Raw genomic sequence first — 14,802 nt, 5'->3', positions numbered from 1 at the left:
TAGGAGTAACATGGCCTTACAAACCCAACAGTGAGATCTTAAGAGATCCACAGCCTACGGCTCTTCAATGGGGTGTCACAGAAAGAAAGAAAATTGTAAATGTAAAATAATAAAATAAATATTCTTCTGTAGCAATTACACAAGAATATCCAGTAATGTCCCTGCCTACAATTAAACACATTCACTTATCTAAACTCTGCATCTGCTGTGGCAAACGGCTGCAAGCCTTTGACCACAAACTGAGTCTCTGCTCGGTGACATTCGTCTATCCTGGCCTGAAAGGAGACGCTGCCGGTAGACTGCAGCGAGAACTGCCAGCATCTGAGCCAGACTCTGTCTCATCATGGTCACCTAAATGCACAGTAATGGCAGGTTTTGTAATAAGGCAGATCGCACTAACATAATATGCACTGTTAGTTGATTAGTTACCTTTTGCATATTCGTAGTGTTTCCTCCCTTTCATGCCACTTAGGCGCCATGTTTCCTGCCAGCTAAATGACGCTACACAACGTGGTGAAGTCATTCGAGGAGGGAATAGGGGAATCGTTTGCAAAAATGGCCATAAGCAAGTAATTGTGAAAGCAAGTGATCTGGAAAAACTTGCCAATTTGACTATTATCTGAAAAATCTTCGTTCCATCTCAGGATTTTCCTTTCCAGGATTTATGTTGTTGCTTCACCCATTAATGTTGGTGGATGAGAAAAGTGAGGTTGTTTTTCCTCCTCTGCATCAGCGCAACCCTGTTTGTTTTCATCCATTCAGTTATTTGTTCTTCTGGCTTTTATCATTATTGTTATAGCCTTTCTCTTTTAAAAGTGATACAAAACAAAAAGTTCACCATGTCCTGAAGACATCCACCCCCTTAGACTATTAGTAATCGCCCCCCACCCAAATTTTTTGTTGCATTGCATAAGACATCTGGCAACCAGCCCTCAGCTACCTCACTGGATGATGAAGCGACATGTGGAAATGCTCTGTCTTCAATCTTCACCCAACCCCATCCAAATATTTACCCTCAGTTTCTTCTCCTCAGCCCCATTTCACCAGAGTGTGCAGCTCGGATCGAACTGCACAGCAGAGAAATGGTTTGGAAGGAGTGGCTGAGCTGAATGTTTGCATTGTGTAGACTCGGAGGACGATGCAAAGGATTAAGGAAGCCTGACCTGTTAGGATCAGCCTTATCTCACTCGTGCTTTGTTGCTCTTACTGTGAGTGAGGAGCCCTGTGGATTATAGGTATAAGCAGGAGTGACTCTGTGGTTGATGTTTATCTCCCCCAAGCCTTTGTTTTTATTCAACCTTGGAAATATCAGGAACTTCTCGTGCAGTTTCCATCACTTTATATGTATTGAGAACCAAACTAAAGTCATCCGTCCATCTTTTCATCCATCTGTTTTCTTCTGCTTATCTGGGCCCAGGTCACAGGGGCAGTAGCCTCAGCAGAGAGCGGGGCCTCCCTCCCCCCTCAAAAGATAACATCTCTGTAGTGTAGCCTGGATGTGCTCTAGCCCAACCCCCAGTAGGCCCAGTACTTCATTTCTTCTTTTCTGAGGTGATAGCAGAGCTGTGTTTTAGTTTCCCTCAGCCAGAACACGGTGTATCGTCTTTAGATGGAAGCTAGTGCGCTAACGCCGTTATACTAGTCCTGTTTTTGTTAAACCTGGTTGTTGCACCTGGTGAAGCAGTCACACTCATCATTTTATTAAAGATGAAAGATTTTAGACAGTTTGTAACTCTTAGTGATGCCGCAGTGTTTGAGTTTGCTGTTTTAGCTTGTACTGTCAGTTGGGGCAGCATTGAAAACGACACGTAACAGCTGATGATGCAGACTGCTCTGATATAGGGTGATTTAGGGTGGCTGTAGCTCAGGTGGTAGAGCAGGTCATCATCTACTGATCGGAAGGTTGGTGGTTCGATTCCTGGCTTCTCCTAGTCTGCATGCCAAATATCCTTGGGCAAGATACTAACCCCAAATTGCTCTCCGATGCGTCCATCGGAGTATGAATGTGTGTGAATGTTATCTAGAAAGCACCTAGAGAAATGTGCTTGTGCGAATGGGTGTGAATGGGTGAATGCACAAGTTGTGTAAAGCGCTTTGAGTGCTCAGAAGAGTAGAAAAGCGCTATATAAGAACCAGTCCATTTACCATTTACCATATTGTCGGTTCTTTAGCTTCGTCCCTGCTGGACACATGGTATAAAGCCATAATGCAAAGCTACTTTGCACAGCGTAGTGTCAGAACTTCAGCCACTGTCTGTGCTTCCTGAGCTGGCTAAAAAGCTGAACCCCAGCGTCCTCCTGGGTCATGTTTTAAAATCTGACCCGTTGACTTGGACCTCAGCTTTGTCTGTGCTTCAGGCTATTTAAGCTCGCTGTAAATGACGCTCATCAGGCCTGGCTCTTGAAGCCACAATCAATAGCTTTTAAGTGGCTTTGCAGTTGCTCTGATCCCTGGTGAGAAATGGATATTGGGATCAATATATTCTCAGTTTTGCCACTGTAAAAATAATGAGATGATTTGGTAGCGAGACGAGATAATAATGCTTGTAGACTTCCTCGTCTGCTGTGTCGGGCTTTTCTTCTGTGGCTGGACCTCGTCCTTCATAATGATGGGCAGGCTAATCAAATTGATTCTGGGCTATGGTCAGTGCTCTTTGGCTCTCAGACCTCAGCAGAAAGTCGTATCCATGAAACTGTGGCCTCATTAGGACTTGAATGAAGAACTTCTCGATCGCTGCTTCTTACTGTTTCAGCTCAGCTCAAGACTTGAGCTTCTATATTTTCCCATTATATTAGTGGAGGTTATATTTTGCTGTGCTTGCTTGTTATGTACAACAAAAGGAAAGCTATAATTTAGCTGCACAGCTGTAATCAAAGCAGCAAAGCTGTGTCAGATGATGCGTGTAGTCCTTACACTGAGTTTCTTTATTATTTATCAGCTTCAGCTTGTTTGGTAGCACATTAGCATAGGCGTGCTTGTCCTAACAGATATCAGGGTTGTTGTAGCCTGCTCCACCTGAATCCATGAGAGATCAGCTGTCACTGTAGTGCCTTTTTGTGCTTAGTTGTAGTTTTCTTCTGATAAGAATGCAACCAGCTTAACATTTGTCACATTTGATCACAGCTTCATCCTGGATGTTGGGAAAGTTTTCAGTTATCTCTATTCCGATATAAACTTTTGTTGAGGGGTCCACTGTCCACCAATGAAAACATTTGCTGTTATGTGCTCTCTCTCTCTGTCTCTCTGTCTGTCTCTCTCTCTGTTTCTCTCTGTCTCTCTCTCTCTCTCTCTCTCTCTCTCTCTCTCTCTCTCTCTCTCTCTCTCTGTCTGTCTCTGTGTGTCTCTCTCTGTGTGTGTCTCTCTCTGTCTGTCTCTCTGTGTCTCTCTCTGTCTGTCTCTCTGTGTCTCTCTCTGTGTGTCTCTCTGTGTCTCTCTCTGTGTGTCTCTCTGTGTCTCTCTCTCTGTTTCTCTCTGTCTCTCTCTCTCTCTCTCTCTCTCTCTCTCTCTCTCTCTCTCTCTCTCTGTGTCTCTCTCTGTGTCTCTCTCTGTCGGTCTCTCTCTGTCTCTCTCTGTTTCTCTCTGTCTCTGTCTCTGTTTCTCTCTGCCTCTCTCTGTCTGTCTCTCTCTGTCTCTCTCTCTGTTTCTCTCTGTCTCTCTCTCTCTCTCTCTGTTTCTCTCTGTCTCTCTGTGTCTCTCTCTGTGTGTCTCTCTCTGTCTGTCTCTCTCTGTGTGTCTCTCTCTGTCTGTCTCTCTCTGTCTGTCTCTCTGTGTCTCTGTGTGTCTCTCTGTCTGTCTCTCTGTGTCTCTGTGTGTCTCTCTGTGTGTGTCTCTCTCTGTGTGTGTCTCTCTCTCTGTGTGTCTCTGTCTGTCTCTCTCTGTGTCTCTCTGTGTGTCTCTCTGTGTGTGTCTCTCTGTTTGTGTCTCTCTCTGTCTCTCTCTGTGTGTCTCTCTCTGTGTCTCTGTGTGTCTCTCTCTGTGTGTGTCTCTCTCTGTGTGTCTGTGTGTCTCTCTCTCTGTGTCTCTCTCTGTCTGTCTCTCTGTCTGTGTCTCTGTCTGTGTCTCTGTGTGTCTCTCTCTCTGTCTCTCTCTCTGTCTCTCTGTGTGTCTCTCTCTCTGTCTCTCTGTGTGTCTCTCTCTCTGTGTCTCTCTGTGTGTCTCTCTGTCTGTGTGTCTCTGTGTGTCTCTCTGTCTCTGTGTCTCTCTGTGTGTGTCTCTCTGTCTCTCTCTCTGTCTCTCTGTGTGTCTCTCTCTCTGTCTTTCTCTCTCTGTCTCTCTCTCTCTCTCTGTTTCTCTCTGTCTCTCTGTGTGTCTCTCTGTGTCTCTCTCTGTGTGTCTCTCTGTGTCTCTCTCTGTCTGTCTCTCTCTGTCTCTCTCTCTGTTTCTGTCTGTCTCTCTGTGTCTCTCTCTCTGTGTCTCTCTCTGTCTGTCTCTCTGTGTCTCTGTGTGTCTCTCTCTGTGTGTCTCTCTGTGTGTCTCTCTCTGTGTGTCTCTCTCTGTGTGTCTCTCTCTGTGTGTCTCTCTCTGTGTGTGTCTCTCTGTGTCTCTGTGTGTCTCTCTGTGTGTCTCTCTGTGTGTCTCTCTGTGTGTCTCTCTCTGTCTGTCTCTCTGTGTCTCTCTCTGTGTGTCTCTCTCTGTGTGTGTCTCTCTGTGTGTCTCTCTCTGTCTCTCTCTGTGTGTGTCTCTCTCTCTGTGTGTCTCTGTCTGTCTCTCTCTGTGTCTCTCTGTGTGTCTCTCTCTGTCTGTCTCTCTCTGTGTCTCTCTCTGTGTGTCTCTGTGTGTCTCTCTCTTTCTGTCTCTCTGTGTGTCTCTCTCTGTGTGTGTCTCTCTCTGTCTGTCTCTCTCTGTGTGTCTCTCTCTTTCTGTCTCTCTGTGTGTCTCTCTCTGTGTGTCTCTCTCTTTCTGTCTCTCTGTGTGTCTCTCTCTGTGTGTCTCTCTCTTTCTGTCTCTCTGTGTGTCTCTCTCTGTGTGTGTCTCTCTCTGTCTCTCTCTGTGTGTCTCTGTGTGTCTCTCTCTGTGTGTGTCTCTCTCTGTGTGTGTCTGTGTGTCTCTCTCTGTCTGTCTCTCTGTCTGTGTCTCTCTCTGTCTCTCTGTGTGTCTCTCTCTGTGTGTGTCTCTCTCTCTGTCTCTCTCTGTGTGTCTCTGTGTGTCTCTCTCTCTGTCTCTCTCTGTGTGTCTCTGTGTGTCTCTCTCTGTGTGTCTCTCTCTGTCTCTCTCTGTGTCTCTCTCTCTGTCTCTCTCTCTGTGTCTCTCTGTGTGTGTCTCTCTGTGTGTCTCTCTGTCTCTGTGTGTCTCTCTCTGTGTGTGTCTCTCTCTGTCTCTCTCTGTGTGTCTCTGTGTGTCTCTCTCTGTGTGTGTCTCTCTCTGTGTGTGTCTGTGTGTCTCTCTCTGTCTGTCTCTCTGTCTGTGTCTCTCTCTGTCTCTCTGTGTGTCTCTCTCTGTGTGTGTCTCTCTCTCTGTCTCTCTCTGTGTGTCTCTGTGTGTCTCTCTCTCTGTCTCTCTCTGTGTGTCTCTGTGTGTCTCTCTCTGTGTGTCTCTCTCTGTCTCTCTCTGTGTCTCTCTCTCTGTCTCTCTCTCTGTGTCTCTCTGTGTGTGTCTCTCTGTGTGTCTCTCTGTCTCTGTGTGTCTCTCTGTGTCTCTCTGTGTCTCTGTGTGTCTCTGTCTCTCTCTGTCTGTCTGTCTCTCTCTCTGTCTCTCTCTGTCGCTCTCTCTCTCTCTCTCTTTCTCTCTCTCTCTGTCTGTCTGTCTGTCTGTCTGTCTGTCTCTCTCTCTCTCTCTCTGTCTGTCTGTCTCTCTCTCTGTCTGTCTCTCTGTCTCTGTCTCTGTCTCTGTCTCTGTCTCTCTCTCTCTCTCTCTCTCTCTCTCTCTCTCTCTCTCTCTGGTTTGTTTGGTGAAACTTGAATGGGAGATAATGGGAGATAACTGGTTTCTGAAGCACGTCCAGTTGCTCTTCACGCACAAACGTTAGCTCAGAGTCTGCAGAGCAGCTTCAGTGTGCGATCAGCTTCAGTGTGCGATCAGCTAGAAGCACTCTGTAAAGGTAACGATGTCCCAGCGAGAGTGGAAGTGTGCAGCTGAAGCATTCGGCCCTGCTGCTCCGCAGTGGCAACTTTTCAAAGGCGCTGGGCCGTTGGCACGTTTACCCCCCGAGACAGAAGCTTAGTCACAGGGCGCTGCAGTCAATGCTGAGGCGGAGCCGCTGCAGGCTCTAGTTTGGCACTACCACACCGGACCGGCCTGCTGCTTGTACCAGCAGGCGGCTTGGCTGACCCGACCGTGTTAGTCCCTCCCTGACTTGGCTCAGCCCGACTCTGAGGTGAGCTGCCAAGGGTTTCTAGGGTTTTCGTTCAACCGTACACACCTTTTGTTTGGGGCTCGCTGCAGCAACCAGAAATGCTCGATTGATTTTTTGTTTTCATGCAAAACTGATGCAATGCAGATCTTTTAAAATTATGCAAAAGTGAGTTACAGTAAGTGGATAGAAACACGACTAGTTACAGTGGACCTCTGGAACAAACTGCCCACTGACCCGAGGTCAACTGTCCATCAGGCTTACACCGAATAACTGTGTGTGTGTGCGTGTGCGCTGTACATGGTAATTTTAAAAAAAAGTACTTGAATGAGTCTACATGGGTTTTTATGTTATGTTTTATGATAAGCATATTGAGTTTATGTAATAAATGAACATTAACAAAACATCTCAAAGTGCTACAAAAAGTGAGCGAATTCATCGATGAATCAACAGAAAGCTATTTGGCTGTAATTATAAATGCACAGCTGGCTTTTCTCATGCTGCTGCATCACAAATGTGTAAATGTTCACAAAATAAACCACATTTGAGAGAATAAAGTCATTATGAGAGTGTTAGCTGAGAACATGAAGGTGCAGCTTAGGCCAAAAAGCTCCATCTTATATGTAGTCCAATTATCTCTGTAGTCTTGAATCGAAGGAAAGAATGGATTTGTTCACAGTGAGTGCTTCTGGATTTCTCACTGACGTTCTGGTATTTCTTAAAGTGAGGATGGCTCCTCTTCTAGACACCATGGAAACCTGCATCAGTGGTTTAGCAGGCCAGCAGCAGCATTGACAGCACAATGACACTATCCGGTCGTTAAGTCTGACGTCACTAGCCGTGTCTGGGCCTAAACTCCGCTGCAGGTCCATATATCAAACGATCACTATGGCATTACTGAGAGTTGAAAAACTGTCTAAAGTCTTTCATCTTTAATAAAATGATCAGCGTTCTGCTCTACCAGGTGTAACAATTGAGTTTAACATCCAGGCATCCATGAAAACGGAATTTATGACATTTAACGGAGTTAGAAGTTAGCAGGAAGTTAGCTCGCTAGCTAAGCTAAGCTGGCTAAGCTAAGCTAGCTAAGCTAAGCTAGCGAGCGAAATTCCTGCTAACTTCTATCTAAATACAATATAGCATGTCCTGACTGCAGGGTTTTGGAAACAAATTCAAACGTACAGCTCTGTTATCACTTCCAACATAAATGAAGACAGAAAACTAAACAGCAGTGACGTTTGTAGGGTTACTGAAGTTTGGCTAGCTGGTATTTAATGATGTGCTACGTGACCGCTAGCGACACAGCTATGTTAGCATAATATAAACAAGCTAACTTGCTAACGCATGGCAGGATGCTGTAAAAGGACCAAACTTCATCCAGGAGAACAACTGAGATAATCCATCCACAATACGAGGTTAGTCATTCATATACTGCTGCATGGGCTGGGCTGTAGTTACATCCTAAGGGTTTAAAAACTGAGCTTAAATAAATGATTAGCGGTAATAAAAGCCGAGGGAGGTCAACAGTGATCACTGACTGTTTTAGGAGCTTTTTGAGATTAAATAGAAGAAAATACAAAACATTTAACATGTTAACAACACAAAAGCCATACTAAACGCAGACTACTTTAGGAAGTAGGATTCGTCACGTCATCACTTAACGACCGGATAGTTTAGCTCCCTTTGGATTATATGCAGTGAGGACACAGACTTGGTAACAGATATGTTATCAGGGAAGATTTGAGGGGAAACTCTTTGTGACCGTGATGGAAGCTGGAGCGTGGCCTGTATTAGCAGACATTGTTTTATCTGTCTGAATAGAACAGAAGGTAAATCTTTCCCAGTCTGAATATTCCTCCGTCCATGAGCATTTGAACACATCCTTGTGAGGTAATGGACCTGCAAATCATAGTCTGCCGCACAAAAACAAGCTGGCTTCTTCCTACATCGACCCCATCGTGCAGGCACGTCGCCTGGTCTTTGTTCCATCTCCTCACCCAAGGACAGATCGATCTAGACGATATATCTGTACACATCTTAATTATACATCCTTTGGATTTACTGCGTGTGCATTCTGAGTGTGTCCTGATGTAGAACATGCTCCACTTCCCCTGCACGTGCTCTCCGTCTCCGTCTGAGCAGAAGGCTCGGAGCAGTCTGGCCTGGAGCCTCTGAGCGCCGAGAGAGCTGCAAAATGGCACCCGGGAGGAAATCAGAAACATGCACTCGCCTCTCTGTCTCTGCCTTGGGAAGTAATGTCGGATTACACTCCCCCTCTGGCCCTGCCTCAATTTCAGACTAACACGCAAGCAAGCATGAAGGCACGCAGGGGGATTAAGGAGGGAGTTTGTGTTTTGGGGGAACGTTTGAATCAGTGAATTCCACAATGTTGAGCACAGGACTTATAAACTCGACAGACTCAATCAAATACTTTTCATTGATACTGAATCACTTTTTTTATTGGCATTGGGGAAACTCACATTTTCCTACATAAAGCCTCAGATTTGGCTTTGCTGCCTTTTGATGTTGCCGTGAGGATAGAAGTGCAAAAACAGTCAAATACTGCAGCAAACTGTTGGCTGAGATTACTTACTGTAACTATTCCACCAACATCTATACGAATGGATAGGTACCACTTTAAGATGGCATGTTAGTGAGACAGATGGAGGCGATGCTTGAACTCCTGCTGTATGTTATGTAAATGTCTGTGTGTGTGTCGCAGACTAAATCTGCTCTATTAGAAACAGATCCGGGGACTCTGGATGCCATTCGAGCTTTGTTAGATATCAGAAGATCGATACATGATGGGCGTGGTCACCAACAACTGGTGTGCCAAAAACATATCCGCCTCACCGCTGCACCGCCAGCTGCACTCCGTTGATGCAGGGCAGGATGGATCCATGCTACCACGTTAACACCGTGGTTAACTCATGGAAAGCTGACTTTACTAGAGCTGGAGTTAAATATCTCCAGTCGAGGTCGGACGTTGTCAACCGATGAGTCTAAGGTCGTGTCCAAATTCATGGGCTGCATCCTCCTGAGGACCCGGCCTTCGTGGTCTACGTGGGCCGGGTCCTCAGGAGGTCGGGTAGGCCGGAAGTAAATGGCTGTGAAATTGGACGGTCTAGCCTTCTGATTAGCATCACCGCTGTCTCGGTGGAGTTTAAACTCGGCCGTCTGCTCCTTGCTGTCTAAAATATAACAGGACACTGGAGTAAACTCTCGATCGTCTCACACTTCTGTTTAATCAGTTTTCTGTTTGACGTTTAGTCAGCTGTGTGAAAACCAAGGAGGAACCCACCCGGGGGATTAATAAAGTTATATTTAATCTACTCTAATCTAATAACTTTAATCTCAGCCAAACCGATTTACTCACGAACAAATAAAACACTGAAAAAAGCCCAACAATAACATTTTAGGTTGTCTAAGTGACTTATATATTACGTTTAACCTGAGTAGCGAAACTCTGTGGTGATCTGAAAATGATGTGCCGGGAGTTGTGCCGTTCTCGGCGGCTTCAGTAACCCTCGAGCTCCCGGCGAGCTATCAAGCTGGTGGGTAGCAGATGCTCCGAAAATGTCGAAGCACTTTTGCAAATATGTGATATCTTGATAAACCGAGCAGATATTTGATGTTTACACAGCTACTTTCTCGCCTGAAAATATGTTAAACGTTTATTTTGTGACCCAGAAAGATTAGTAAGAGTAATTTTAAAACTTAGTAGCGGCCGCCATTGTTGGAAACTGGAGTTTGGCTGGGCCGCTATGAATTCTGGGATATGGTGGGCCAAGAAGGACACACCCGACCCATCCTTCAAATTCGGGGAAAAGGAGGACGCATTTGTCGGCTGCATTCGGAGGAGTCTACGAATTTGGACAGCCTTCGGCGCGTCGCTGTGACGTAATCGGTCTACAAATGCGGCCTCAGGAGGAAGCAGCCCATGAATTTGGACACGGCCTTATTGTTGTTGGGCACTGGAGATGTAAAACATAGAGGAGGGACAAAATATTATAGCAATACCAGGATTGTACCATATGTAGCTCTACGATGAAAGCCGAACTGGATTGAAGCATTTTAGTGAATCTTTGTATCGTTTTGTCTCTTTGCTTCCTCCTGTTTCCTCTCGGCAGCTCTAGCATCCTTCCTTTGTTATCTCCAGCTTTGAGGGAGAAGCTTAAAGCACTCGTTTGTGAGAAATGTGATTTGTGTGTTTTTATGGGACTACTGGAACACCCAGTGTCTATTCTGAGGATCCCACATGCACAGCAGAGGTGTGCCCTGCAGCCACCCCCCTCCCTCCAGTTTGATGCTTTCATGGCAGCCTCCTGCTGTGGCTGGTTTTCAGAAACTCCTCCAGTCTCCCTCCCCCATCTCTTTCTGTCGGCTGAGTTTGAACTCAGGCGGGGATAATGCTATTTTACATTTTTAACATGTCACCATGGAAACCCGGATGCTGAACCGTGCAGCGCTGACTGTGAAGCTCTAAATGTGGCCCTTTGTTTTTCCAGGTCTATAAAGGTGAATTTCAGCTCCCAGATTTCCTAAAAGAGCAGCCACAGGTACAGTAACCATCCTGCCTGTTGTTGAGCTTTTCCTCATTTTGTTCTCATACGAGTCGAACCATACGCAGCTCAGCGCACAGTCACGTGACAGGTTTCCATTTGCTCACAGTTAGTCATCTCCTCTTGAGTTTATAGCCATCTAACAGCCTGATTTTCGGTTTCTGCTTCATGAATCCCCTCCTTTTTTTTTCTCCCCCCCCTTTTTTCCTCCTTGTTTTTCGGTAGTCTTTCTTTGCTGTGTCGTCTCTTGGTTTCAGAGCCTCATGTTGGCTGAAGAGCACCTCTGCCCCCTCCTGGCAGTTGCATTCATCTGTTTTCTGTTACAGAAGCTTTCAGTTGTCTTTTTTTCCAAACGCAATCAGTCTGTCTGTCAATCGCTGCGATTTGGCTTTCTGTCAGCATCTTCTCGGGGGTGTCGATGCAAACTTCTGCATTTCCCCCTCGAGCGCTTTATCACAGAGGAGCTGACGGGGAAACCTAACCCGCTTTCTGTTCATCCGTACAGATCCAGAAGGCTGCAGAGAGACCCAATCCCAGTTAGGAGCAGAGGCAGCGTGGGCACCAAAACACAGGTACAGACACAAGTTTATTTCACAAATACACTTCCTGTTTAGCTGCGTGTTTAAAAATGAGTCCATCAGGACTGCTGCTTACACAGACACCGGTGAAATAAAGCAAGAGCTCCTATATCTATTTATGATTACAGATATTAACACAGAGGCCAATGTTTGCTGTAACCACGTTATAAGATATACTGCAGAAATCTGCTTTAAGTCGTGTTGCAGCAATCCAATAATTATCAATAAGAATATAAACAACTGAAAGTCTTGTTTTTGGTTTGCTTACAGTCTCACCACTCGCTGCAAAGGAACAGCGCATCGCCGATATCGTCTCAGTCATGTCACAGCCCCGTTCAGCTTCGGCACATCTCAAGTGTCACATGACCACAGCTGGGACACGCCCCCCCCAATATATAAATACACACACACACACACACAGGTGGGCTGCGACCACTGCTTGTCATCAGAAGTCTCGGCCTTCAGCATCGTACTGTACAGAAACATGGATGTCAGCGCCACTGAATGTCTGCTGATCGTCATTCTCACGTCGCGTCATGCTCATCAGCTTGTAGAAATCATTTCTGGCCTTTTAGAGGAAAAGTATTTATGAATGGAAAATTAGCTTTTGGAAGATGCAATACCTATTTTGATGATGATTTCCTTTTTTTTATTGTTTTTCATGCCGTTGTATTGTGCAATGTCATGGGTACTGATCAGTTTGACGTATCAACCGTGATAAAAGATGCTTTTTTAAAAACAAACTGGTCTGTTTCTTGTGTATAATGATCCGAATACACACACCCACAGTTTAATGAAACAACCAAACAAGCTGAGTGCTGCTATGAACATCAGTCTGGTGCTTTCATGCTGCTTTTATACTCTGGACACTCGGAGCCTCATCCACCCACACCTGCATGGATCCATCGGGTAACGCAGATCGATCAGCTGGCCTTCTGCTCGCTAGGCTACTTCAGCTCTAAGCTTTGATCCTCTTCCCTTTTATTTTTCTTCAAACAAGCACTCATATAACTAAAATAGGCATAACCATATTATTGTTTTATGGAGGGCTGCCACGATTAGTCGACTAGTCACGATTACGTCGACTATCAAAATCGTCAATGACTGATTTAATAGTCGACGCGTCGTTTGAAGCTTTGTAAGATCCTGAAAGACGCAGGAATAAGTAGTAGGATTTAAGAGTGTAATAACGGACTGAAACAGAAGATGGCAGCACTGCATGTACAAGGATGCCAGCTGCCGTTAAACCCCGAAGAAGAAGAAGCTGCGTCCCAGAATTCATAGCGCAGCCCAGCTCAGTTTCCAACAATGGTGGCAGCTAGTTAGTTTTAATATTACTCTTATTATTCTTTCTGGGTCACAAAATAAATGTTTAACATATTTTCAGGCGAGAATGTAGCTGTGTAAACCTCAAATATCTGCTCAGTTTATCAAGACACCACATATTTTCAAAAGCGCTCCGACGTTTTCGGAGACGTCTGTTACCCACTAGCTCGATAGCTAGCCGGGGGCTAGGCTAACTAGAGCCGTGAGAACGCCGGACTCCCGGCTAATCGTTTTCAAACCCACCGCCGTCTTTCGCTACTCAGGTTAAACATGATATATAAGTCACTTAGATAACTTAAAAATGTTATTGTTTGGCTTTTTTCAGTATTTTATTTGTTCCTGAGTAAATCAGTTTGGCTGAGATTAAAGTTATAGTTTTTACACAGCTGAATAAACGTCAAGCAGACAGCTGATTATCAGAAGTGTGAGATGCTCGAGAATTTACTCCGGTGTCCTGTTATATTTTAGATAGCAAGGAGTTTATTAAACTTCACTGAAACAATCTGCAAATTTCATTAAAATTTAATAAACTATCATCTTGTCTTTATTGTTAGTTAGCACATACCTTAAACACTTAAAGCTGTAAGCTAATGATAGTTATATAAGAGCAGATGCTGCTGGTGCAATAAGCTGTACGTTTTACGTCCAATGGATGATGATCTGATTAGTCGACTAATCGCAAAAATAATCGGTGACTAGTCGACTATCAAAATAATCGTTTGTGGCAGCCCTAGTTTTATGACCTGGTTTTGTGAAATAATCTGAGGAGATTTGACTCCTCTGTTAGGCCCACCTGTGCACCATGTGCTGCTGTAATTAAATCAGTTTAATGACAACAAAAGTAGTACTTTTACAGTTGTACTGAAAAATATTAACTTCCTCCTAATATTTTGATCTAAGTAAAATGAGAGTGGAGGAAACTAGTTTTTTTGTTAGAGGCTTTAAGGCATGTTTGGGTCTCGTCATAGTTGCAGTGGTGCACCATTATTTAAAAAATAAATAAAGGGCAGGGATAGCTCAGTAGGTAGAGTGGCGCCCCATGATCGGATGGTCGGGGGTTCAAATCCACTGAACAGTACCCCTGAGCAAGGTACTGTCCCAACACACTACCCCCTGGTGCTGGATTGGTGGCTGCCTGCTGCTTCACTGAGGGAATGGGTTAAATGCAGAGAGGAATTTCCTGTGGGGGTTAATAAAGTATACATTATTATGTAGAAATGCAAGAAAAAGAGATGCAATCAAAGCATTTGACCATCTTTAATTTAAGAAAAACTAAACGGTAAGTTCTGGATGTGCAGTGCAGCACATCACGTTCATGGCCTTACTGGGTAACAAATACGAGTAATACTTGTTACTATTGCACACCGCGCCTTTATTACCACCTCATTTGAGCTGGAGCAGATGTTGTATCTGAAATGAGTAAAGCTTTCAAATTAAAATATCATTGCTTGTTTAAAAAAGTACAAGTGTATCAAAGAGTACTTTTAAAGTATTTGACTCAAAGTGTTGGCTCACCGACAGCTAACCCTTTCTCCTAACTAAAAGCTGTTGAAGGTACAGAAATATTGGGGGTTTTGATAGAAAAAATGTTGTGGAAGCTGCTGTTGCCAAAATGGGTCGCGTCCACCCAAACATGTTTTATGTATGTGGCCAGAGATTGGCCACATACGTAGTGAACCTTGTAAAGTAATTTTACTTTGAAAGAGTCAAACCGCATGTTTCATTTCTTTCTCACCGTCCTCTCTAACACGTGTGTATAAACATCCTCATTTTTCCTGATGTTATCACAGTTATTGCCAGCAGATTTGACGCTAAACAACAGGTGGTTATGAGCAAACTCGTTCAATGACAAACTCTGGTTTACTCCTAAACTCAAAGCTGTGGCTGGAAAAGAGAAAGGCGTTCAGAGGCGGAGACAGGGACTGCTACAGAGAGGCCAAGTACAGGTTCACTAAAGTGGACATTGCTAAACATCAGCACTCTGAGAAGATGCAGCAGCAGATCTCAGAGAATGACTCGGCCTCTGTGTGGAAACGTTTTAGGAACA

General features: G+C 44.8%; 1 protein-coding gene across 2 annotated transcripts in view; it reads left to right on the top strand.

The window, feature by feature from the left end:
• Positions 1 to 12,163, top strand: part of tpst1 (tyrosylprotein sulfotransferase 1) — a 45,856-nt gene extending 33,693 nt beyond the window's left edge. The window contains exons 4-6 of one of the 2 annotated variants that reach the window (XM_006799332.2): positions 10,798 to 10,848; positions 11,357 to 11,423; positions 11,700 to 12,163. In XM_006799332.2, the coding sequence (XP_006799395.2) occupies positions 10,798 to 10,848; positions 11,357 to 11,392 (87 nt within the window). In that variant the 3' untranslated portion in view covers positions 11,393 to 11,423; positions 11,700 to 12,163. The remainder of the gene's footprint in view (positions 1 to 10,797; positions 10,849 to 11,356; positions 11,424 to 11,699) is intronic. The other variant, XM_087841396.1, reaches the window with a different exon arrangement.
• Positions 12,164 to 14,802: the final 2,639 nt, after the last annotated feature.

This window comes from Neolamprologus brichardi, chromosome 1 (genome assembly GCF_056152115.1).
Source record: "Neolamprologus brichardi isolate AB-2024 chromosome 1, ASM5615211v1, whole genome shotgun sequence".
Classification (NCBI taxonomy): Eukaryota; Metazoa; Chordata; class Actinopteri; order Cichliformes; family Cichlidae; genus Neolamprologus; species Neolamprologus brichardi.
This window is presented reverse-complemented; position numbering and strand designations above follow the sequence as displayed.